Below are 24356 nucleotides of genomic sequence, written 5' to 3' on the forward strand. Positions count from 1 at the left end.
TTTTATATTCATCCACGTTTTGTCATTCATTGTGTATCAGCAGTTTTGACTTTCTTTTGCCAAGTATATTCCATAGTATGGCTTTAACAATATGTCTGTTCACTAGTTCATGAACGTGTGAGTTAATTCAGCGTTTTTGTCAATTATGAATGTAAAGTTGCCATGAGCATTTGCTTACAAGTCTTTGTGTGGATTCATGTTTTCATTTGTCTTGTGCAAACACTTAAATGTGGCATTGCTGGGCCATATGCTTAGGATACTTTCTTGTACTTTATAGGAAACTGTCACCCTGTTCTCCCAAGTGTCTGTGCCATTTTGCATTCCCATCCCAGTGGCAGAGTCAAGTATGAGAGTTCTGCTTGTCACATTTTCAGTAACATTTGTTATCGTCTGTCCTGTTAAATTGCAGCCATTCCAGTGGGTGTGTAATAGTAGCTCATTGAGGTTTTATTTTGCATATTCCTATTGACTAATGATGGTGAGTATGTCTTCATGTGCTTTTTGACCATTCATATATCTTCTTTGATGAGGTGTCTGCTCAGATCTTTTGCGTGTTTCTTATTGGATTGTCCATTAGTTCTTTATGTATTTTGGATACAAGGCCTTAATTAGGTAATTTGCAAGTATTTTCTCCTGGACTGTGGTTTACTGTTCCATTTTCTTAGCTGTGCCTTTGAAAGAGCAAAGATTTTTAATTTTGATGAAGTCCAGTTATTGGGTTTTTTCTTTTATGGTTTATACTTTTTGTGTTCTCTAAAAAACTTTTGCCTAATGTAAGTTCACAAAGATTTCCCCTTGTCTCCCTCTAGACTTTTGCGGTTTTAGCTCTTTGTTTAGACCTGTTTTGGTAGGTTGACTCAAAGGTGGTCCCCCGACTGCTGCCCCTCCATGTTTGTACCCTGTGTAATTGCTTCCCTTGAGTATGCAGCCTTCTGAGACTTCTGAGCAGAGGATGAAGTTAAGACATGCCTGGACTTCTGACCCACCACCCATACAAACAGTGAGAAAATTAACGTGTTGTTTACAGCTACTAAGTTTGTATGCAACAGTATAAAACTAATACTTATGTGCTTCATTTCAAGTTAATTTTGTATGTTGTTTCAAGTAAGGGTCAAGATTCACTTATTTCCATATGAATGTCAAATTGTTCCAGTATCATTTGTGTAAAAGACTAGACCATTGACCATTCCTAGGACCTCCAAAAGATGGATCTAATTCTGGACTGCTCCGTTCATCTCTATGTCTAATATTAGGCCAGAACTACACAGTCTTAATTACTGAAGTATTGCAAGTCTGGAAATTGGGTAGTGGAAGTACTCCAAGTTTGTTCTTTTTTAATTTCCCACCCCTCAAGATTATTTTGGCCATTCTTGGTCCTTTGCTTTTTAATATAAATTTCAGAATCATCTTGTTGGTTCTATGACAAAGCCTACTGGGAATTGATAGAGATTGTGTTGAATCTATGGATCAATATTGATGACATAACAATATTGAGTCTTCCCATCTGTGAGCATGATATGTTTGTCCATGTATTTAGGCCTTTAATTTCTCTCAGCAGTGCTTTATAGTTTTCAGTGTATGGATCTTGTGCACATTTTGTTAAATATATCCCTAAATATTTCATTTTTATTTATGCAGATGATATTTTTATATTTCAGTGTTCATTTGTTCATTGCTAATGATACAAATGGGGCTTCCTTGGTGGCTCAGATGAAAAAGAATCTGTCTGCAGTGTGGAGACCTGGGTTCAATCCCTGGATTGGGAAGATGCCCTGGAGAAGGGAATGGCTACCCACTCCAGTATTCTTGCCTGGAGAATTCCATGGACAGAGGAGCCTGGTGGGCTATAGTCCATGGGGTCACAAAGAGTTGGACATGACTGAGTGACTAGCACTTTCACTTTTCAGTGATACAAATATAATTTTTAATGTTGATAATGTATATCATGCAGACTTATATCATGCATGCATGCTGCTGCTGCTGCTAAGTCGCTTCAGTCATGTCTGACCCTGTACGACCCCATAGACGGCAGCCCACCAGGCTCCCCCGTCCCTGGGATTTTCCAGGCAAGAACACTGGAGTGGGTTGCCATTTCTTCCTCCGATGCATGAAAGTGAAAAGTGAAAGTGAAGTCGCTCAGTCATGTCAGACTCTCAGCGACCCCATGGACTGCAGCCCACCAGGCTCCTCCATCCATGGGATTTTCCAGCATACTTTCTAGTAAATTTACTAGTTCTAGTAGTTTTTCTGTAGTGTTCTTAGGATTTTTTATATGAATGATCATGTTGTCTGCAAACACAATTTCAATTCTTCCTTCTAGTGTTTTATATCTTTTATTTCTTTCTCTTGTCTTATTAAAGTTGCTAGGATCTCTAAAATATATTGAATGCAAGCAATAAGAGCAACTAACCCTGCCTTGTTCCCACACTTAGTGGGAAAACATTGCATCTTTCACCGTTAAGTAGAGTTAATTATAGATTTTCCATAGGTTACCTTATCTATTCCTAGTTTGCTGAGATTTTTTTAAAATCATTATTAGATGCTGAATTATGTTTGTAGAAGCTATGTCTCAGATGTAATCTTCAGGAAGATAGTATACTTCGAGAATAGCCCTGTTGACTGCATATCATCACATTCATACTTTTATCAACTATCAGTACCTAGCTTTTTCTCCTTTGTGTTGATAGTGGAATTTCCAACTGGAGCTTGGGAATTCTTTTTTTTTTTTTCTGTACAGCAGCATATGCAATCATTCCTCAGTATTCACAGGGGTTTGGTTCCAGGACCCATTGTAAATGTCAGAATCCGTGGATACTCAAGTCGCATAATCAGCACTCCATATCTGTGGGTTATGTATCCACAGGTATGGAGGGCCGACTGTATTGCTCCTTCAAAAGCCATGGCAATTCTGTGTCAGATTCATACGTGTCATTTTTAGTGTACTGGAATTTCTTTACCTTCTTTCTTTACCATTTTATTGACACTGCTTTTGGTTCCTCTTCATCTCCTTGACTTATTTCTGCCATTTTTCTTAGATTATTTCTTCTATATCTATCAAAGCTTTCTACCTGCTAATAATGCCAAGTTCTTGAAGAGTGTGTGTGTGTGTGTGTGTGTGTGTGTGTGTGTGTGTGTGTGTTTAGAGCAGGGATGGATAGCTGCTTGTATTTGTGGCTGGAATAATAGGTAACTGCCCCTAGTAGGAAGATACCATTGTCCATGTTTTGAGTCACCGCAGTTCTCTGTCTCTCTCTTTTTAATTTATTTATTTTAATTGGAGGCTAATTACAGTATTGTAGTGGTTTTGCCGTACATTGACATAAATCTGCCACGGGTGTACATGTGTTCCCCATCCTGAGCCCCCATTCCACCTCCCTCTCCATCCCGTCCCTCTGGGTCATCCCCGTGCACCAGCCCCGAGCACCCTGTCTCATGCATCGAACCTGGACTGGCGATCTGTTTCACATATGATAATATACAACTGAAGGTCTCTCCTGAAATTCCAAGGCTTTTTAATGAAGCCAGTCTTTGTAGATTCCTTTTAGACACTCCTTTAACTACTATGGCAAAGGGCCTGTTGCCCAGGCTACTAGTCCTGCTGCTGATCTCTGTTAACTTTCAGGGTCAACCTGCCCTTGTATTGATAAATTAGGACTAATTAAGGAGTATGAAGCCCAGCATTTTTAACAATTGGGAGACCCTAGGCAACATTGGGAAACCCCACTTGCTGCTTTTTCTTCTAGCCCTTGAGAGAAGGGACAGGTAGCTACAAATCAAAATTATCCAACCCATTTTTGGAACTCTTCTTTGGAATTGCCTTCAGAGACCATGACAACTTTTACAAAATATCCTGTGAGTAAGGACTTGGCATTTGGCTTCAGGATAAAATAATTTTGTGCCTCCTCTATTAAAGAGAATGGGCACTCATGCTGTGGGAAGCATTGTTTTTTGTTTAAAAATTGAGATATAGTAAAAATTCATGAGATGGTGTCTTATGTAGCTTTAAGCTCTAAAAGCAATTTCAAAAGAATTGGAAGAATATTTTTCATAGTGACTGTGTTGCTGGAATAAGTGCATACCATCCAAAGGGACAACTTCGTAGAATAACTCATCTAGATACATGTGCTCTGATAGACATTTTGAACCCTCATTAAACTTTGTCCTTCTTTTTAAATATAGTTTGAAAAGACTCTTTCATGATACAGAGTACTACTGCAGTTAAACAAGAGGGAATATACTGCCTCAGGGTCTCACAGACATGGATTTGTGTGTGGGGGGAGGAGTTGCTGTTTGGTTAATCATGCTTAAAATGAAGGCTAATGTTCTTTTTTGTGACCATCAAATTTTATTACATAGAAATGGGATTCCAAAAAAAATTTTTTTATTCAGCTGTGTAAGCAGGAGGCATAACATTTTCATTTTTTAATTTGATCATCAATTAGAGAATTTAGAGCAACAGACATCTGTTAGTGGGTATAGTGGGGACGAGGACCAGGCTGCCTGGGTTTGATTTCCAACTGCAAACGTTTTTAGTGGACACATTTAACCTTCCTATTCTCAGGGTTGGGTGTTTTCATATGAAGGAATATTAGTAGTTGGCTTATGAGGTTGTTGGCAGTATTGAAGGAGTTCATCTGTGCTTAGAACAGTGCCTGGCACATAGCAGATAATCAGTAAATGGAAAGCAGTTTGCTTTGTGTATTTAACTTATACCTATTCATTTTCTTTATTGCTGTTTAACTTGTCTTATATTTATTCATCTTCCCACCTCAGTTGCTAGTTCCTTGAAGACTTATCTCCATTTTTTTTAGAATTTCTCACCGTGCTCTGGAGTTGTTTTTGTTGTTGTCGTTCAGTTGCTAAGTCATGTCCAACTCTTTGCGACCCCGTGGACTGCAACACACCAGGCTTTCCTGTCCTTCACTATCTCCTGGAGTTCGCTCAAACTCAAGTCTGTTGAGTCAATGATGCCATCCAACCATCTCATCCTCTGTCACCCCCTTCTTCTCGTGCCCTCAATCTTTCCCAGCATGAAAGTCTTTCCAAAGAGTCAGCTCTTCGCATCAAGTAGCCAGAGTATTGGAGCTTCAGTTTTAGCATCAGTCCTTCCAGTGAATATTCAGGGTTGATTTCCTGTAGGATTGATTGGTTTGATCTCCTCGCAGTCCAAGGGACTCTCAAGAGTTTTATCCAGCACCACAGTTCAAAAGATGGGGAACACATGTATACCCGTGGCAGATTCATGTCAATGTATGGCAAAACCAACACAATATTGTAAAGTAATTAGCCTCCAAAAAATAAATAAATTAATTAATTTTTTAAAAAGAGATTAAAAAAAGGAAAAAAAAAAGCATCAATTCTTCAGTGCTCAGCCTTCTTAATGGTCCAACTGTCACATCCATACATGGCTACTGGAAAACCTGTAGTTTTGATTAGAGGTACCTTTGTTAGCAAAGTGATATCTCTGCTTTTTAATATGCTGTCTGGGTTGATCATAGCTTTCTTTCCAAGGAGCAAGCATCTTTTAATTTCATGGCTGCAGTCACCATCCACAGTGGTTTTAGAGCCCAAGAAAATACAGTCTGTCACTGTTTCCATTGTTTCCCCATCTATTTGCCATGAAGTGATGGGACCAGATGCCATGATATTAGTTTTCTGAATGTTGAATTTTAGACCAGCTTTTTCACTGTCTTTTTTCACCCTCATCAAGAAGCTCTGTAGTTCCTCTTCACTTTCTACCATTAGAGTGGTATCATCGGTGTATCTGGGGTTGTTGATATTTCTCCCAGCAATCTTGATTATATAAAACAATTCTCCAGATTACCAGCAACCAGCAGAAGCTGCTGCTGCTGCTAAGTCACTTCAGTTGTGTCCGACTTTGTGCGACCCCATAGACGGTAGCCCACCAGGCTCCCCGTCCCTGAGATTCTCCAGGCAAGAACACTGGAGTGGGTTGTCATTTCCCTCTCCAATGCATGAAAGTGAAAAGTGAAAGTGAAGTCACTCAGTCATGTCTGACCCTCAGCGACCCCACGGACTGCAGCCTTCCAGGTTCCTCCGTCCATGGGATTTTCCAGGCAGGAGTACTGGAGTGGGGTGCCATTGCCTTCTCCCAGCAGAAGCTAGAGGGGACAAAGAAGGTTCCTCTCTGCCTTTGAGCCTTCCGGGGGTGGGGTAGGGTGGAGGGCACGGTCCTGCCAATATCCTGATTGCAGACTTGTAGCCTTCAGAACCGTGCAGGAAGAAATTTCTGTTTTAAGCATCCAGTTTGTGGTACTTTGTTTCAGGAGCCCCAGACACCCATCCATTATTTTGTCTTTCCCCCCCTTGCTGCTTGAATTAGAGTGTTGACAACCCTGGGATTTCATTTCATCTCAAATGGTAGCATTGCTTCCATTTTCATCCATTATCCATCTTCTCCACATATTTTGAAACTCTGATCTACCAGAGAGATGCAAAATGTCATCAAATAGGTAAATACTGTACAGCACAAGAAGTGAAATGTTAGGAATTTATGCAGTATACAGAGAAATGAAGCATGTGTGTGTTGTGGGTGCACGTGTGTACATGGGCAGACCCGTCCTCTGTCATGAAGTGGATACCTAAAGACCCGGTGCCAACACAGCTCTTGCTTCTCCTCCCAGTGAACATGCTTGAAAGGAATTGGGCCGAATGGCAGGTTGTCATCTCCAACCTTCTCTCCTCTTTGTTTTTCTAGAAATTGCACATCTGCTCTTCAGTTTCTTTCTGATCCTTCCCCTCTAGTGCTAATTCCCATTGGATTCCTTGTCAGTGATGCCCTGTCTGGGAAGATCTGTGGGAAATTCAGTGTTCTGAACTGGCACCTTCATCACTGATGTAGCTGTGGCTCTTCATATGGGTTTTTACCTTCAACAATTACCATTTTAACTTTTGCGTAAGAAGGTCATTTTCAATTATAAATTGAAAATATACTTTTGGGGAATAGTTTCTCCCAGGGGAAAATAGTTCAACCAAATACAGATCTGTCATGGAGCAGATGGATCAGCTGGGTTCCTGCATGAGTTTGGGAATTGGCAGGTGGATGGGGAACTTGATCTTGTTCCTATTTTAAAACTTTGTTTACTGCCAGGTATTTGGTGGTTACAAAATCCATTGGTGAATTTAATGATCTGTTTAAATGTATGTGTGTTTTACTAGGTTGCCTTTTCATGTTAAAAAAAAAAGTTAACCTGATGGTAACTGGCTTTCCTAATAGTTGCTTCAGCATACCAATTTCAAGTTATGAAGTGTTTCTAAAGTTACTCTGTTCCATGGCCACCGCACATGCCACTGGAGCCAGTCAGCTGTCTTGAAGATGTGCCATTTGTCATGAGGGGACCAAGAAGTAGGCTGAATGGATCAGCTCAGATCTATCACTAACCACTGGAAACATGATTCAAAATGCATTCTTCACTGATTCAGATTTATGTATTTTTTTAGCCGAAAGGTCTTTGAAACATTTAAAGAAGTGGAAGTAAGTGTATTGTGATCTTTAAAATGAATAGTAAATATCAAAATGACACAAAGAGTGAGTTTCTAAATGAAATATGATTTAACATTTTGTAATTTCCAAAGAAGAGTCATGAAAACAATGTCCCTTGAGTCCTGAAACAAATTGAGAGGGTCTAACACATGTATTGCAGGTGTCTATTTGGACAATAAGCCACTTACAATTGATGGGGTACTCTTTGGAATAACCATAGTTGGACCTACTCTGATACCTCTAGTGTATTTCTATATCTTTGAATCAGAATAGAAGTTAAACAGGCAAGATCTCCACATAGGGATCCCTGGGCTAGGAGTCAAGCATTTTCTTTTTTTAATGGAAGTAGGCATGCTTGGAGAGTAACCTGATTTAAAGCTGTCCAGAGCTTTGTCAAGATTAGATGGATTATCTTAGAAAGCAAATGTGTGTACAGAATGGTTAGGCAGTATTAGATAGCGTATGTTTTATGGAAAATCCAGCCTAGTGTGTTAGCACCACTTTGAGAAATGGCTTCAAAGCATCTCTTTCTACGAGGAAGGGACTTGGTGTTTGAGTGCCTCTGCTTTGCCATCTACTGTTCCAGCATTTTACACATTCCTTATCATGACTCCATGAAGGTAGGTAGTATCATGCCCCACATACAGAGAACTGCAGTCTGTCCAAGACTGAATGACTGTTATTAATCGAGTGACAAAATTGGGATTTGAAAGCCAAACTGGTCTGAACATAGAATCCCTTCCTCTTTTCAATTGTGTCACACAAATTTTGCAGCTGGTCATAGTATGTTTTTGCAAGGTATAAGCTGTGAATGGTGGGCTTATATCTTAGTTTAAAAGGGCATGATTATTATTTACTTTGGCTGAAGAAAGTTCATTTGGAAATACTTTAATATTTGAAGACAGAGTGGCAGCCCATTTTTGTAAATAAAATCATGCTGGAATACAGCCACACCCCTGTATTTCCGTATTGCCTGTGGCTGCCACAAAGCCTAAAATAGTTTCTGGCCCTTCACAGAAAAAAGTTTGCAACCCTTGTTCCAAGAAAAATGTATAAAGGGATTCCCCTAGCAGTCCAGTGGTTAAGACTTCACCTCCCAGTGCAGGGACTGGGGTTCAATCCCTGGTCGGGGAGCTAAGATCCCACATGCCTCATGGCCAAAAAAGCATAACATGAAAACAACAGAAACGATATTATAAAAAAAATTCAATAAAGGCTTTAAAAATGGTCCACATTGAAAGAAATCTGTAAAAAAATGTATAAGATGAAATAAACTCCTACTTTTGCAGATTATCGTTTGTCTTCATGTGGGATAAACAAGTATTGAATTGATTGTACCTGGTCTCTAAATGGCTGGGGCATGAACAATTGTCTTTGGTTCAGGGTGGTTTGTTTGAGGGCATCTCAACACATCTTTTTCATTTCTTGCTCCGAGGTGGTCTACAGTCAGAGCAATTTTAATGCAAAAGTCAGCATAAACTTTAGTCATGTAAAGCCTGTCCTGCATTCAGGTGCAGAACAGAAGTCTGCTAGTGGTTCTCACTGGGGGCAAAACTCCCCCTAGAGGCCAAATTGGAAACGAGGGGGCAGTGTTTTTGTTTCTAGTGTAATTTGTATTGATGAGTAAGTTATTATCACTGTCATTTTATTTCCCCTTTATCCTGGAGGTCAGACATTATATTGATGATTTTTTAAATTGTGGCTTTTTAAAAAAAATTATGGCTGGGTTGATAATATCCATAACTTTCATTACAGGCTAGCCAGAGGGGCTATACAGAAATTGGAGCATTGGGTCTGGGAGTATTGAGCAGCTCTGTCCTAAGTATTTGGTGTTTCCTTTTTTTCAAAATGGACTTCCAAGTAAAGAAAGCTCCCTTGGAAAAACCTGGAATTCTGGGCTCAGTAGCTGCTCACACATGACTTCTTGCTCGCTGGCAGCCTTTTGAAGTTGTTTTGCAGACTAGGTAGGTTTCCAAAGCTTTCAAGGGAGCCTCCAGAGAGAGATCACCCTTTAACTTTATTTAAACAGCAATACAGAGTAAGAAAGCACAGCAAATAAAATCCAAAGATGATGGACTGCGTGCCTTTCCTCACGGTTTGTACATGGCAAGTTCAGGAAAACCCCTAATCAAGGGCCATTGACGGCAAATTGGTGACCATGGCAACTGAGCTCCCCTTGGAGTTTAGATTTTGCTTACAGAAACCCAATGAGGTGAAGGTCAAATTTATTTTCCAATTCTACTGCTTTGAGATGTTTCCAGTAAGGGTAAAACTGGCCCTCATTTATTTGAGAGTGTTTACAGTTACATCTGCCGCAGGTGTTTTGTGAAATCCTATTTTTCATATGCAACAGAGAGGGGAGCAGTTTCTTAGTCTGGAAGAAGGACATGGGGTAAGAGGTCTTTGTATCTTAATTTGAAATACTGGGTTGGCGCAAAAGTGCATCCAGATTTTTGATACCAGCATATGGAAAACCCCGAACGAACTTTTTGGCCAACCCAATATCTCTTCCAGCACAAAGTCTGTAATGCAGAATGTTAGTTCTTTTTGGTGCAAGTTTTTTATGGTGCTTCAGAGTGTGAGAAGTCAGTGCTGCTCTTCTGATGTGCAGAGCCATGGAGCCTTGAGCATCTTGGTTAACTGAGGGTTGGCTCTACCCCTTTTTTAAGCTTGCATACGTTTCTGACTTAAAGGAAATATTACGCATACAACAGTTCATTCATTCATGTAACGGATAGCTATTGAGTACCTACTGGCTGCCAGGCACTGTACCAGGTACCGTAACAGCTTTGTTGTTTAGTCGCTCAGTTGTGTCTGACTCTTTGTGACCCTATGGACTGTGGCCCGCCAGGCTCCTTCATCCATGGGATTCTCCAGGCATGAATACTGGAATGGGTTGCCATTTCCTTCTCCAGGGGATCTTCCAGACCCAGGGATCGAACCCACATCTCTTGCATCTCCTGCATTGTAGGCAGATTCTTTACCTCTGAGCCACCTGGGTTGGAACTGCAGCATTAAATAAAACAAACCATAATCCTTCTCTTCTGGGAGCTTGTGTTCTGGTATGCAAGAGGTGGAGAGTAATAACAGATTATCTGAAAGGGGGTAAGTGGTAGGTAAAGGAGATGGGGGGAGGGGTGGAAAGGGCAGAGAGACAGAGGGACAGGGGGAAGAGAGGTAAAGGGACACAGAGGGAGGGACAGAGGGAGATACCATGAGACCATTGAGGTTAGTTGTCTTAAATTTAGAGAGACACAACTGAGGCTATGTTGTGACTTTCAAGCTTCCCTGATAGGTCAGTTGGTAAAGAATCTGCCTGCAATGCAGGAGACTCTGGTTTGATTCCTGGGTCGGGAAGATCTGCTGGAGAAGGGATAGGCTACCCATTCCAGTATCCTGGCTTAGAGAATTCCATGGACTGCCGTCCATGGGGTCGCAAAGAGTTGGACATGACTGAGTGACTTTTACATTTTGTGACTTTCAAAGTTTTTTAAATGATGCCACCTTTATGTAGCTTTATTTGAAGGGGTTGGGGGTGGGTCCCCAAGATTGCTTGCCTAGATGAGTTTCCTTTACTGTTTTTTAATCTAAAACTCCTTCTCTCCTGAGATTGGGACCAGTCTCATTAACCTGCTTTCTTTAGAAATAGAAATCACTTGGACGCACTTGTCTGTGGGTGGAAAGGATACTGCCATGTTAGGAAACCTGCCTGGAGCTGGTCCTGCCTCAGACTCATGCCAGAGCCTTGTTGTACCCCTTCTAGGCTTTCCTGTCGTCTTCTCTGTAATGGGAGAGATGCTTAGTCGTTCAGTTGTGTTCGACTCTTTATGACCTCATGGACTCTAGCCCGCTAGGCTCCTCTATCCATGGGAATTCTCCAGGCAAGACTATGGGAGTGGGTTGCCATGACCTCCTCCAGGAGATCTTCCCAACCCACAGATCAAACCCAGTCTCCTGCACTGCAGGTAGATTCTTTACCATCTGAGCCACCAGGGAAGCCCAATGGGAGAGGACTGGGCTTAAATCATCAGCAGTTTTTTTCAGGATCAAAAAGGATAGAAGTCTACCTTTGGTTAGATTCCTGAAATTAGCATATATATAGGGAATTAAGTGTCAATTTTCACTTTAAAGCCAGGGTAGCCCAGATTCAATGTTTTTTAAAATAAAAAGGATTAAAGCTGATCTTTAGGGGTTTGGGGCAAAATACACTATAACCAAAAGGGTACCTGACCTTTGTAAACTTTTCTGTATCTTTTATTTATTATTGAACTCCATTTAGAGCAACAGATATTTTATAGATGAAGATATGGATGCTTGATAAGTTAGAGCCAGCGCAGGGCCTGTGCTTATCTGTCTAGCACATTTTCCACAGCACTGCTCTGCTTCCCAGGCTCCTAATGACACAGTATTTTCATGTACTTTTTCAAGAGAAGTTTTATAGACTTCCCTGGTGGCTTAGATGGTAAAGCATCTGCTTGCAATACGGGACATCCAGGTTCGATCCCTGGGTTGGGAAGATCTCCTGGAGAAGGAACCCACTCCAGTATTCCTGCCTGGAGAATCCCAGGGACGGAGGAGCCTGGTAGGCTACACTCCATGGGGTCGCAAAGAGTTGGACACGACTGAGCGACTTCACTTCACTTCACTTTCACTTCACCACCAGCCATGGCACTATACTTGTAGTAGTGAGCTTTCTTCCTAGTATTTCTGGGGTCAAGACTAATGTGTAGAAGAATTGCTTATGGCATCAGTATTCAGTTGTTATCCTCTCATTATTTAAAAGAATGCTAATAATTTGTTAACAAATATACCAGGCACTGTTCTAAGCCCTTCAGTATATTGCTTCATTTTGCCCAACTGTGCTGTAGTAGGATAAAGGTAATAGCAACCAAAGCCCAGAAAAGTGAAATAATCTGCTCAAGGTCAAATATATGAATTGCAGAGTTGGGATTTGAACGGAGTCAGCTCAATACTCATGCTGTCCAGCATCACGCTGCTCCAGCGTGTGTTCATTTCAGGGGTCCATTGGAACCCTTCAACAAAGAGAGGTTCATCTCATCATGGAACTAACCCATGTTACCCAGACCCTTGGATTTCTCAGTTCTGCACTCAGTTCAGCTTTTAATAGTAGCAGTTTCTAGGATAACGCTACATATGAAGACTTTAGACATAAAGACAGCACATTATTTGATTCTGTTTATATGAAATGTCCAGAATGGGCAAACCTGTAGAGATAGAAAGCAAATTTGTGATTGAGGCCGGGGGAATGGGGAGTGACAGTGACTATTAATGGGTATGGGGTTTTGGGTGGTGGTGGTGAAAATGTTCTAAAACTGATTGTGGTGGTGGTTGTGCAATCCCATTAAGTTGTTCACTTGAAACGGGTGTGTTGTATGGTATGTGAGTTATAGCTCAATTAGGTAGTTAAAAATAAGGAAAAAAGGAAGACTTTTCTCTCTTATATTTGGTTCATTTTAAATTGAGTTTTTTTTTTTTTTAAATGAGGATTGAAGAAAACAGGAAGATTTATCTTTCTTTTATGGTTTAGAAACAGACTGGTGAAGACTGAGTTGATTATATAGCCCAGTGTTTGAAATGTCTTACATTTACTTGACATGTTAATAATTTAACATGTGTTTGAAAATGTTGACTTATAAAAATGTTAGAGCATATGATTACTAAAAGTAATTTTATATCTTAATTTAAAAAAATCCCCAAAATATGTAATATTGTTTAGTTGATAGAATAATTTCAGGGCAGAAACATCTGACTTTATCTATCCAGTCCATCTCATCGACTCTGCTGTCTCAGAGAATAATGGGTTATTTTGATTGGATTTGAATTTATAGTTAGAGTGGTTTTTCAAGGCTATTTTGCCTGAATTTAATTCATTCTAGAGTTATTCATTAATCTTTTTTAAAAACGTTATTTCTAATTTTACATTGTGCTACCTCTTAATGGTATCAGGTTTTTTAAGTTTAGTATTCCTTTGTATAAAGACATATTTTATTTTCCCCTAACTGTTCATGTTTCAGCCTCAGCAGTTTCCTAGTTCCAGTGTTTTGGGATTTGGTGAACCAATATACAAGGTCACAGTGTAGTGATGTTTCACAGTAGTATGTATTTTGCACATAATCAGTCACTCATTCACCAAATAGTTACAAATGTCATTGTGTGCCAGGAGATGGCCAGGACCCAAAAGGACTCCCACCCTTGCCCTTGGAAAGCTGAGCTCTGGTGGTGGAAGCCCAGAGTCGCTAATCTTGAAAGACTGTTCTCACTTGGCTGTCTCACTGCATCTTTGTCCTGATGGGTACCTTCATCTGCATCTTTTGTCACCTTTCTCAGGCATTTCTTTAGGACACTGACCAGCAGCACACAGCTATCAAATTTCCAAGTTTTGTGCCAAGTGGTAGTAGTGTTCTCCATGCCAGATTTTGTTAGTTGGTCTTTTAATGAGCCCAGCAAAAAAAAAAAAAAGAAAAAAAACTATAAGTGTTCACAATTGTCTTGCTAAATTGAGTACGGTTTAACCACCAGTGACTTCATATGTATCTCTCTCTCATTAACTTTGATAAATAAAATAGCCAAAGCATTGCTTAGTTTCCTGTTGTTGCTATCATCTTCAAAAGTAACCCCTGGGTTAACAAGCTAATTGTATGTGTTCTGCATATGATGGTTTCGTTTATGTCTAAAAAAAAGAAAGAAAGAAAGTGAAGTCGCTCAGTTGTGTCTGACTCTTTGCGACCCGATGGATTGTAGCCCACCAGGCTCCTCTGTTCATGGGATTTTCCAGGCAAGAATACAGGAGTGGGTTGCCATTTCCTTCTCCAGGGGATCTTCCTGACTCAGGGATTGAACCCAAGTCTCCAGCATTGTAGGCACACGCTTTACCATCTGAGCCACAAGGGAAGTCATTTATGTCTGAACTGGGATGAATATGCCTTATTTAAATGAAATATATACATTCCCTAGAAAATGCTGATTAAATCAAATCCTACGAACTTGATTTCCATCAAATCCATGCCACTTTAACTTGCCTTAATTGAGAGAAGACAGAATTATTAAAGGGGAAAGAAGTATAAGTTCAACGGTCTGTCCTTTTTATCTCTCTGCTTGGCTGTCTCTTAACTGTCTTTACAAATGAAGTATGGATGTTTGAAGCCTGTTGCATAATTAATAAACATTAAGTTTTCTCCGATGACAGAAAGGCGTGTGGTGTCTTCTGCTGAACTCCCCCTTCTCTGTTTCTTCACGGTTCCCTGCGCCTTCACTGGAGCTCTTTCCCATGAGCTGTGCTGTGGCTGGTCCTTCATGTGTCTCATTCCTGTGAGGGAAACAGGGCCTGTCAAGTGTCCTCCTGTTTGTACTCAATTGCAGTATGTTTGAAATTGCATACGATTTTGTTGATTTCTTGAATTCATTGTCTTTCTTGGCAGAGTTTCCAGTATGGCCTCAGCACCAACTTCCAAATATAATTCACACTCCTTGGAGAATGAGTCTATTAAGAGGGTAAGTTGAGTTTTCAGATTTATTTATACCTCTTTCTCTGCATTTCTCTTTTCATATTTGAATATTAGCTGCTCATTCTGGGTTTCTTGAATTATTCATTATTCATTCACATAATGCAAATTCTTTGATACCCATAGTTTTATTTGTTAACCCATCTCGTTCCATAAAAGACAGACTACCTTAGGTGTGTTCAGTGAGCTTTGTTTGTAAATCCTTTCGTATAACTTCATTTTTGAGAACCTCTGACTTGTGAACCACTGCCAGACATTACATTTAAGATACTAGGCAATCTCTTGCCCCTGAAAGCTTTCTGAAGAAGAGTTCGGAAGACCAGGGCCCACCAAGCAGGATATTAACACCTTCCTCAATATTGCAGGAGGCATTCCTGGCTGAGAACAATCTGCCTTGCCCTCCTAGGTATAAAATGCTCAGCTTGCAAGCACTAAAGCATATTGAAAATTAGCTAGGAATTTTTATTTTGTACCTGAACAAAAAAGGATAAAACCACTAAAAATCCAAGAAAGCCACCCTCTTTGACAGCTTATCCCTCACCTAAATACAAAAGCCGCACTTCCCCTGTTTCATACGACTTTACATGTGCATAGCCCCTGATAATTTTCAGAAGTGTGCTTGTGTAGTTTCTTTCACTTAGTATTCACAAAACTCCTTTGAGGCAAGGATTACTAGCTTCACACATGAAATGATTGCAGTGTGACTTTGGAAAACAACTAGAAAAAAAATGAATGAAAAATAGCGATTTACAAAACCCTTTTCCCAAACAGATGTTAGTGATGTGTCTGGCACGTCCTGGAGTGGACACAGGCAGCACGTCATTGGCACTTATCCACTGGGGCAGCTGAATAGATTGAAAGACTCCTTTCCCAGGCATCCAAGTCACATGGCAGATTAGCCTCGCAGAACTCACCTTGGCTAGTGGTTTATACTGCCTGGTTGGCAGAGTGGCTGCGGTTATTGAATGAGAATACCTCAAAAGGCAGAAGGCCTAGAGATGTAGTAGAGTCACATGAAGAATTTGTGTGTAGATGTTTTCCAAGGCCCTGGTTGGCTCAAAAGTTCAATGACAGGCCTCCTCATCCTCTTTATCTAGTTACTTACGTGAGAAAAGAAGTTAGTAAAATAGAAAACCCAGTGTTATTTTCTGACATATGAGAATATGCTGTAATTACTGTTGCTCAGTTAAGGCTCCATTGAAATGAAGTTTTCATTCCTTCGCTCAACAAAATAGGACTAAATAATATGGAAAAAAGCTGCCACAATATATGTGTATCTATAGAATATACTCAGTGAATTCTGTCTTAGTGGGAGATAGTGAAGGACAGGGAAGCCTGGTGTGCTGCAGTCCATGGGGTCGCAAAAGTCAGACACAACTTAGTGACTAAACAACAACATCAAATACACTTAATATTCATTTTTTATCACTTTCCTGAACACTGTTAACTGTAAAGCACTTGGAAGGGGTGTTTAATTAATATCACTGAAAAGTGTGCTAATGTTAGTTACAGACTAAAAGTTAACACAGCTAATGAATGTTGAACGCTAAGTTGTATTTTTTAGTTATTTTGATTTTCTGTGCCAATTTTCTATAATGGTCACTATGTCTCTAATTTTTTTTATTTGCAAACAATATTTCTGGTTAGTTGCTTAATATCCTGTGCAAATGTCATGTCCTTACTTCTGATGACACTGTTTTGTTTCCAGACTTCTAGGGATGGAGTTAATCGGGATGTGGGAGAAACTCTTCCTCGACTGCCAGGAGAGATTCGCATTACTGGTAAGGCCTGTGAGGTTAGGATTTTCATAGATTGATGAGAGTTCTAGGAGGGCCAGGTGGCTTCAATCCCTCTGACTCTTTCGAAGTCACTTTTAGACAAATAGGCTAGCTTTGTTTAAAAGTGTTAATGTAGTGAGAACTCTCTGCATTTGTTTCTTGATCAAAGAGTTCTCTCAAGCTTCATGCTCTCCATGATAGTGATATTTTTTTTCTCTGTATCAAGTCAGAATTATTTTGGAAAAAAAATGTGGATTATATCTTTCAAGTCTCTCACTAGAGCTATAAGCTCTTATGGTTTAAGGTTATAAGAACAAACTGGTAATAAGATTTTACAGCCCATCATATATGCTTTAAAACGATCAACTTCGAGACTTAAAGTCCAAGTACTCTCTTCTTTGAAATATAAGGAGACATATTGGTTTAAAATATCTTTTATTTGCCAGATAGCTAAAATTAGAAATGTTGATGTAACATTCTGATTTTTGTCTTACTTTATTCATTGTAAGTTCATATTAAGAGAAAGGTATCTACTTTGGAAAGACTAGATCATTCTGGCTTAATCCAGAAGCACCTGACAGCTTCTAAGCAAAGTGCTAAGATTGTGAGCATTAACATTTTTTTTCATTAGAGTTGACATCCCCATTTCAGATTCCCATTTGGTGATGATACAGTTACCACTGCTTCAGAGAACCTTTTGGTTTATTTACTAAGATCTGGGTTGTTTAGCTTAAATGACTGAGACCATGGTGCTAATCAGATTAAGGTCATAGATATGATACCTGTATGAATGAGTTAGCCATGCACAACGAGAAACTACTCCATGTCCACAGGCTTGCACACATGATCCTAGTCTTGAAAAGGAAGTGGGTGGCATGTTTCCATCCTAATTTGTGGATAAGAACAAGGAGAATATCTTACTTTTGATCATCTTCACATGTGAAGTTTTAGTTCTGTATCAGTGTTAAAACCTTCACAGAGGTAGTAACTGATTGAGTTAGCATGAAGTAGACTTACTGGATATTTTTCATTTAGCACCCGAGGAGAAAGGGGTTTCAAAAATTATTATAAATAAACAAACAAATGCCGTTAACACATTCAAGGACATCCTTGAAAAATAAGACAAAGATACATTTTATTATAATAACTCTCCTGATTTAGTTTCTCCTTATGTTTGATTCTACCAAAGATATACTAATTTCTTGGCCATCTGTTTCATATCACTTAAATGTGTGACATGAATCTAGCTCCATTCTTCTCTGGACTATTAAAAGAGAAAGAATAGACTATAGAAACATTTTTGCTGCTGACAGTCATTTATTAAAAACATCACAGTGTTTTGTGTGATTAGAGGTTGGCAAACCTCAAACCCAGTCCGGGAGAGAGTCCGTGAGACTGTCCTGTGTGAATTGCCACCCTCTGGTTGAAGCCTGCAGTTCAGTAGTTACCTTGACAACTACCGGAAGGTAGCAGCACCGGTGCCCTTATTCACTTCTGCTCTCTAGCTGTGAGGGTCTTGTCCCTAGGTAGTGGCAGCATGGTGGGTAAGCTCAGGTGATATGTGCCCCACCTCGTTCTCCCTCAGCTCCACTCTACCTGGCATGGTAATGTAGAAACATTGCCAGTGCTTGCTTTAGACCTTTTCAGTGATTTTTTAAATTGTAGTTATTCTTAGCCAAATAGTTTATATTAAAGTAGTGCCATTTGTTGTGTATCTTGGTATATATTTCCATTATTTTAGGGTACTTTTTTTATCTTAATAGACAAAGAAGTTATTTACATATGTCCTTTCAATGGCCCCATTAAGGGAAGAGTTTACATCACAAATTATCGTCTTTATTTAAGAAGTTTGGAAACGGTAAGTAAAATCTAAGACCATAAAGATGACCCTAACTGTTAAAGATAATGCTAAACTGTTTCTCTTCTACCTTGCAAGATTGACTGTGGATCAGATTAACATGGGGGATATATTTGCTTCTCAACTCTTAATTTTTGGCTTATGCAAAGCTCATGTAACACTAACACCTGTAAATGTAGGAATAGAGTGAATTAAAATAAGTCTTGTCCTTCATAATATGAGGAGGGGGATTTGGTAACTGTACCTGTTTGCTCGTTTGGCGAGATTCCTTAGGCGGGGAATAGTGGTTCTTTACCAGAAGCACCGTTGAGAACCACTTGGGGTCACTTAGCAGCCATTACAGATGCTGTGAGATACTGCATCCAAATGTCCAGGTCTGTGGTCCAGGCACAGTGATCATTTTTTTTTAAAACATCACAGACAAGGATGCTGATGTGAGTCCCTTGTGTAGGCCCACTGCTCTAGAATTTTCCAAGTGTTCAATTACAGAACACCAGATAGTGGTTTGGAATTAGGATGTCTGTGGTGTGGCTGAATGCCACTCTACCTGTTATTGCATGGCATTTCAAGGAATGTTCCACTGATGGAACAATGAGTTGGACATGAGATGCTCCAGAAGGGAAAGAGTGAATGAACAGCTGCTATGGCTGTTCTAGAAGGGCCTATGGTGGATGTGGTGGGTTCCTGTTACCCAGGCCAGCCCAAAGGGGCAGTTGTATTTTGATGAGGTGGACCAAGCAGGGGTGAATAGGTCTGGGGCACATGAAAGAGGAGCCAAACATCCGCTTATAAACAGGAGATGTTGAGACTGTTGGGGGGAATCTAGCTTTGGTTTTACTGCTTTTACCCCATAACTTCTTTTGAACAGTTCTAATCTGGATTAGTTTGCATCTTTTGATTTTTAAAGCATTATTTTCATTTTTGTGTCCAAATTCTGAAAAGTGCCATTTATTGCTCTTATTGCCTTCGCTATGGGAGCCCACTTCTTTCGTGTTTCTAGGTCCACATGGTCCTGAGATTTGGTCTTTTATTTTTGTGAATCTATTCAGGCCTCTAAGTAAGAGTGAAGCTGAGCACATGTTCTAGTTTTCCAGAATGTGAAAGATTCTGAAACTTAAGAGAGCAGTGAGCCGAACGTGGGTAGCCATTCCCTTCTCCAAGGGATCTTCCCAACCCAGGGATTGAACCCAGGTCTCCCGCATTACAGGTGCATTCTTTACCCTCTGAGCCACCAGGGATGCCCTCAACCCTTGGCAGCAGTTGTATTATAGAATTAATCATTTGAACAGGTGATTAAGTACCCAGGAAAGAAACCCATTGGGAGTACTACTGACACATTGCCTGACCCTGACAAAGAAACATGGTGGCAGTACACTTCGGTGGAGTTATAGACTGTGTAACTGGCATCAAGCCTTTGACTCAGAAGGTGGTTAAAGGGAAGGGGAAGGGTTTTGAAGTAGTTTTAATCTAAGATATTGAAGTGAAACTACTAATGTAAAATTTAGTGTAGGTAACATTTAGTTCATAAAAACCAGTAGTATCTGTGAAGGATGGAAGAGGTCTGTCTTTACAGGGGCTCAAGCTTATCTGAGCCAGTAATCAGGTGGGATGGATTAAAAAGTTAACAGACATATAGGCTGAACTAACTATAATACAGTACAATACAGTATAATACTGTATTATACTACACAATATAATATGGCCAGCCAAAGTGAGACTCATTCTGTACAGCTCCCAAGTGTCAAATTGGGACACACTGAGAGATTTTATGCTAATGTATGCGATAATCATCAAAAATGAAATTAGAGCAGGTTGTTGACCAGCCACACAGGCCTGGTTCCATTTCGTGCTGTCACTGTTGATGAACTGGGGAAATTATTTAAACTGCAGTGCTGTGACAGGATTGTGTCTGTTCTATGATCTCAACTGTGGAAAACAAACAAAAACTGTATGTCAAAAAGAGAGCAGAAAGAAATACACCAAGAGTGTTAATACTTGGAATATTTGAACATGCTTGTTTCCCTCCTCCCACTTGGAGGGAGAAGACATTGGATGAACTCTTAGCTGGCATTATTTATTTTGTCATTATATGGCACTCCAGAGGCCAGGGATTAGCACGCAGTGGGTGAAGAAAAGACCCACTTGACACCAACTGCTTATCTTTTTCTTCTTTCACCAAGTTTTATATAAACATTTTGACCAATTGGCCACAGCATTTAGTCCAAGTATAAAAGCAAGCAGCTAGTGGCAGAAAACATAGTATAAAGCAAGCCATTTGGGTGATTATGCAGAGGCCTCAAAACATAGTCATCATAGTGTCTCTCAAAGTCCTAAATATGAACACTAATTGTGGATTCTGCTGCAAAATGTGGATGTTTCGTGTGTATTTGACAAAGAGCCGTCATGTCCCTGGCCTTTGGAAGCGGACACCTGTGTGGTTCAGGTATGTAAACACTGCGGTGGGAGCACGGCCAGACTCGGGAGTCAGGTGTCTTGTTTCATCAGGTGATGTCCTGGGCTGGTAGATACAGTGGTCTTTGGGCTGCCACTCAGCCGTCTTCACCTGGGCCTCCTCTGGGGTCTCCCTACTCCACTCTGACTGGCTTACTGGAAATTCTTGATGGATCTCTGTTGCCCACAAAATAAAATCCACTGTCCATCATGGGACAGAAAAATCCTTCTGAGTTCTCTTGCCTCAACTCACAGTGCTTCTCCCTGTGCTGTCGTCTCTTCCCTGCCTGCAAGGCCCTCCTGGGCTGTTCTTGCTGTGCCTGGATGCCCTCTTGTCCCTCAGAACCCACTCAAAAATCATGTCCTCCCTAGAGCCTTCACCAGCTTCCATCATAGCCCTCGTTCCCTCTCTGTGTGCCTGTTCCGTCTTAAGACTTACTACTGGGTACCTCCCCTGCCCACTCTGAACATCTAACATCCCCCCCCCTCCTCCTCTCCCCCTTTCATGTTTATTCATTTCTTCACTGTCTCCTACTTTATATATTTTACTTCTGGCCTCATTCTGGTCTGTCTGAAGCCAGGGATGCCTTGTGTCTTTTCACTGCTGTGCTCTTGAGAACTAGGACAGAGCATGGCGTGTGTCAGTGAAGGATTTCAGCCGTATCTATGTGCCAGTGTCTCTGTGGCCATCAGTAATGGGGAGTCCTCCTGGTCCTCCGTGTAGACAGGAGGTACTCAATAGCATTGTGCTCTAAGTGATGGGGAGACAGCAGGCAGCGTGGATGGCACTAAGTCATGGCATCCTGAACACCACCATTGCTTTTGAGTTGAGAAATCCTGTTGCCTCCTTTTGACCTTGAGGGTGCTCGAGGTTGGGCTTGGCTTCGATCTCGTGACTCCAGTAGGGCTGGTTAGGCCTGTAATACTCTTGTTGTCTGTGGACTCCCGGAGCAGCACCACTTCCAGTTTCCCTCTCAGGAGTACTTCAGCTCAGGTGCTCAGGTTCATGAACAAGACAGGTTAACCCTATGTTCATTCAGGCCGCTGTATCTTCATTCCAGAGACACTCAGCACCAGGGTGAATCTGCCATGGTGCTGGGTGCATAACACAGGGATGAGCAGGTGTGGTGTCAGGTGGCAGAGCCTGCAATGGGTGCATCATGCTGTTCGATTACAGGACAGAAGCAGGGTAACTGTGTGCTGAGTCATGGAATGCCTTCTAGAGGAGGTGATGTGGGAACCAAGCCTTGGTGAATGGAGACCATTACCTGAACAGGAGGGAGAGAGAGAGGACCCTCCACAGGGTGCGTGTACAGTGCTATGGAGGAGCCCGGTGTCTGGTGACAGTGGCTGAGGGCTGTGCTAGAGTGGGAGCATGGATGGGGAGGGGAGAGATGAAGCTGGAAGCATTGCCAGCCTTGAGCGGCTCGTAAATCACCAGTGTCTGTGTCACGTGGGGAACAACACAGCCCATGTGTGTTTCAGGAAGGGAAGTCAGGTCTCAGCATGTATGACAGATTAGGGGAGGGAAGACTGGAGGCGGAGAGACCATCCAGGAAGTTATCTTTGTTTTCTAGGTGAGCTTGTTCTAATCGAGTCTGGGTTGCAGGAGAAAGGAGGGAACCTCCGTGAGCGAGGCAGGAGGATCTGGTAGCATTTGGAGCTGGGAGCCGAAGAGAAGAGTAGAATTAAGGATGATCCCTGTGGTCTTGGGCTTGAGTGGTCGGAGCTGCTCCCATCCATGGAAATAGACATTAGAGGAGAAGGAGGGGCTTGAAGCCTTGGCCGTGGGAGACTTGTGTGCGTATGCAGACTGACAGCTGTGCGAGTGCAAGCTGTAAATATGTGGCTCAGGAGCCTTGAAAATAGGAGTCTGAAGCTGCGGAAGTCCAAGCACACGGGTATCACAGTAGTAGCGGGTGCACATACAGGATTTCCTGAGGGGGCCATGAGACCAGCGGATATGCAGCTGTGGAGGGAGCCTGAGGGCAGGGACCGCGTCTGTGGGGGGTGGAGCGGGCAGGAGCAGAAGCCACAGTCAGAACAGAGGACCGGCTCAGACAGGGGGTGGGCGCTTGGGAGGAGAGAGAAATATCTAGAAGGAAGGGAGTGGACCACAGAGTAAGTGTTGCAAGGTTCGGTGAGATAAAAAAGGAACAGGGGCTCTGGGGAGGTTTGGGGGAGGTCGCCGGCAGCCCCAGGGAGAACACAGGCCTTGGACACAGGAGCATCATTAGCCTCTCACTTGGTCCTCCTTCCACCAGCCCCCAGGCCTTGGCACCCTTCTCTCTATTCATTCTCCGAGAGGCTTCCTCCACTCCCTGGCTGCACTCAGTTCTCCCCAGATAACATTGTTTGTCAGCGAAGCTCCTCGCAGCCTCCTGAGCCCTGGCCCACACACTCAGCCCATCTGATGGCAGCTGTCTGGCCCCTTCCCTTATGCCCCGGTCCTGGTTTTCTACTGCTGACCTTTCTTCTGCCCCCAGCTTCTCATTGCTCACCACCTGATAGAGACCCCAGGTGCCTGGCTGGGTCAAAACTCTCTTGCTCATTCTACTTGCCAGTTCCTTCTTCGGGCGTTTTTGCCTCTCTCGATGATTCTTCTCTTCTTCTAGGCACCCTCCAGTCACCTCCCCCTCCTCCCTTCTCTTCTGCAGTCTTCATTGCTGCCTTCCCGCCCGCATCCTCTCCGTATCCCTGTTCTTAGCTCCTGCAGATATTCTCCTGCTTGGCAACTCTCAGTGGCTCCTTCCCCCCATCATTTCAGACTCCTTAGTGTTCATGGTCCTCTGCAACTCAGCCCTGACTCGCCTCTGCACCTCTCTCCTATGTGTCCCCCAGCACGCTGGTTCAGCTGTCTGACTCACTGTTCCCTAACCCAGCCCTTCGCCACCTCTGCCGTGGACTTTCCTCAGGCAGTTTTGTCCAGTAGAACACATCCATGTTCATTCCCACCCAGTCCTGCCATGCACACCCCCACTTGAATAAATATTATCATTATTTTATCCTTAGTATTATTTTTTGGCTGCACTGCAAGACTTGTGGGATCTTAGCTCCCCAACCAGGGATCAAACCCATGCCCGCTGCAGTAGACACATGGAGTCCTAACCACTGGACCACCAGGGCAGTCCCTAAAAATTCTTTTGAAATAGTTAAGATAGAAAGTTTGTAAAGAGTAATGTAAACATCTTTGGATCTACCACACAGTTGAAGAAATTTAGTGACCCCTCCACATCAGGGTT

General features: G+C 41.8%; 1 protein-coding gene across 5 annotated transcripts in view; it reads left to right on the forward strand.

The window, feature by feature from the left end:
* MTM1 (myotubularin 1) overlaps positions 1 to 24356 on the forward strand; it is a 96732-nt gene that overhangs the window by 12606 nt on the left and 59770 nt on the right. For 3 of the 5 annotated variants that reach the window (XM_061408717.1, XM_061408718.1, XM_061408722.1), the window contains exons 2-4: positions 14944 to 15016; positions 16736 to 16808; positions 18569 to 18663. In XM_061408717.1, the coding sequence (XP_061264701.1) occupies positions 14944 to 15016; positions 16736 to 16808; positions 18569 to 18663 (241 nt within the window). The remainder of the gene's footprint in view (positions 1 to 14943; positions 15017 to 16735; positions 16809 to 18568; positions 18664 to 24356) is intronic. The other 2 variants (XM_061408719.1, XM_061408720.1) reach the window with 1 other exon arrangement.

This window comes from Bos javanicus, chromosome X (genome assembly GCF_032452875.1).
Source record: "Bos javanicus breed banteng chromosome X, ARS-OSU_banteng_1.0, whole genome shotgun sequence".
Taxonomy (NCBI): Eukaryota; Metazoa; Chordata; class Mammalia; order Artiodactyla; family Bovidae; genus Bos; species Bos javanicus.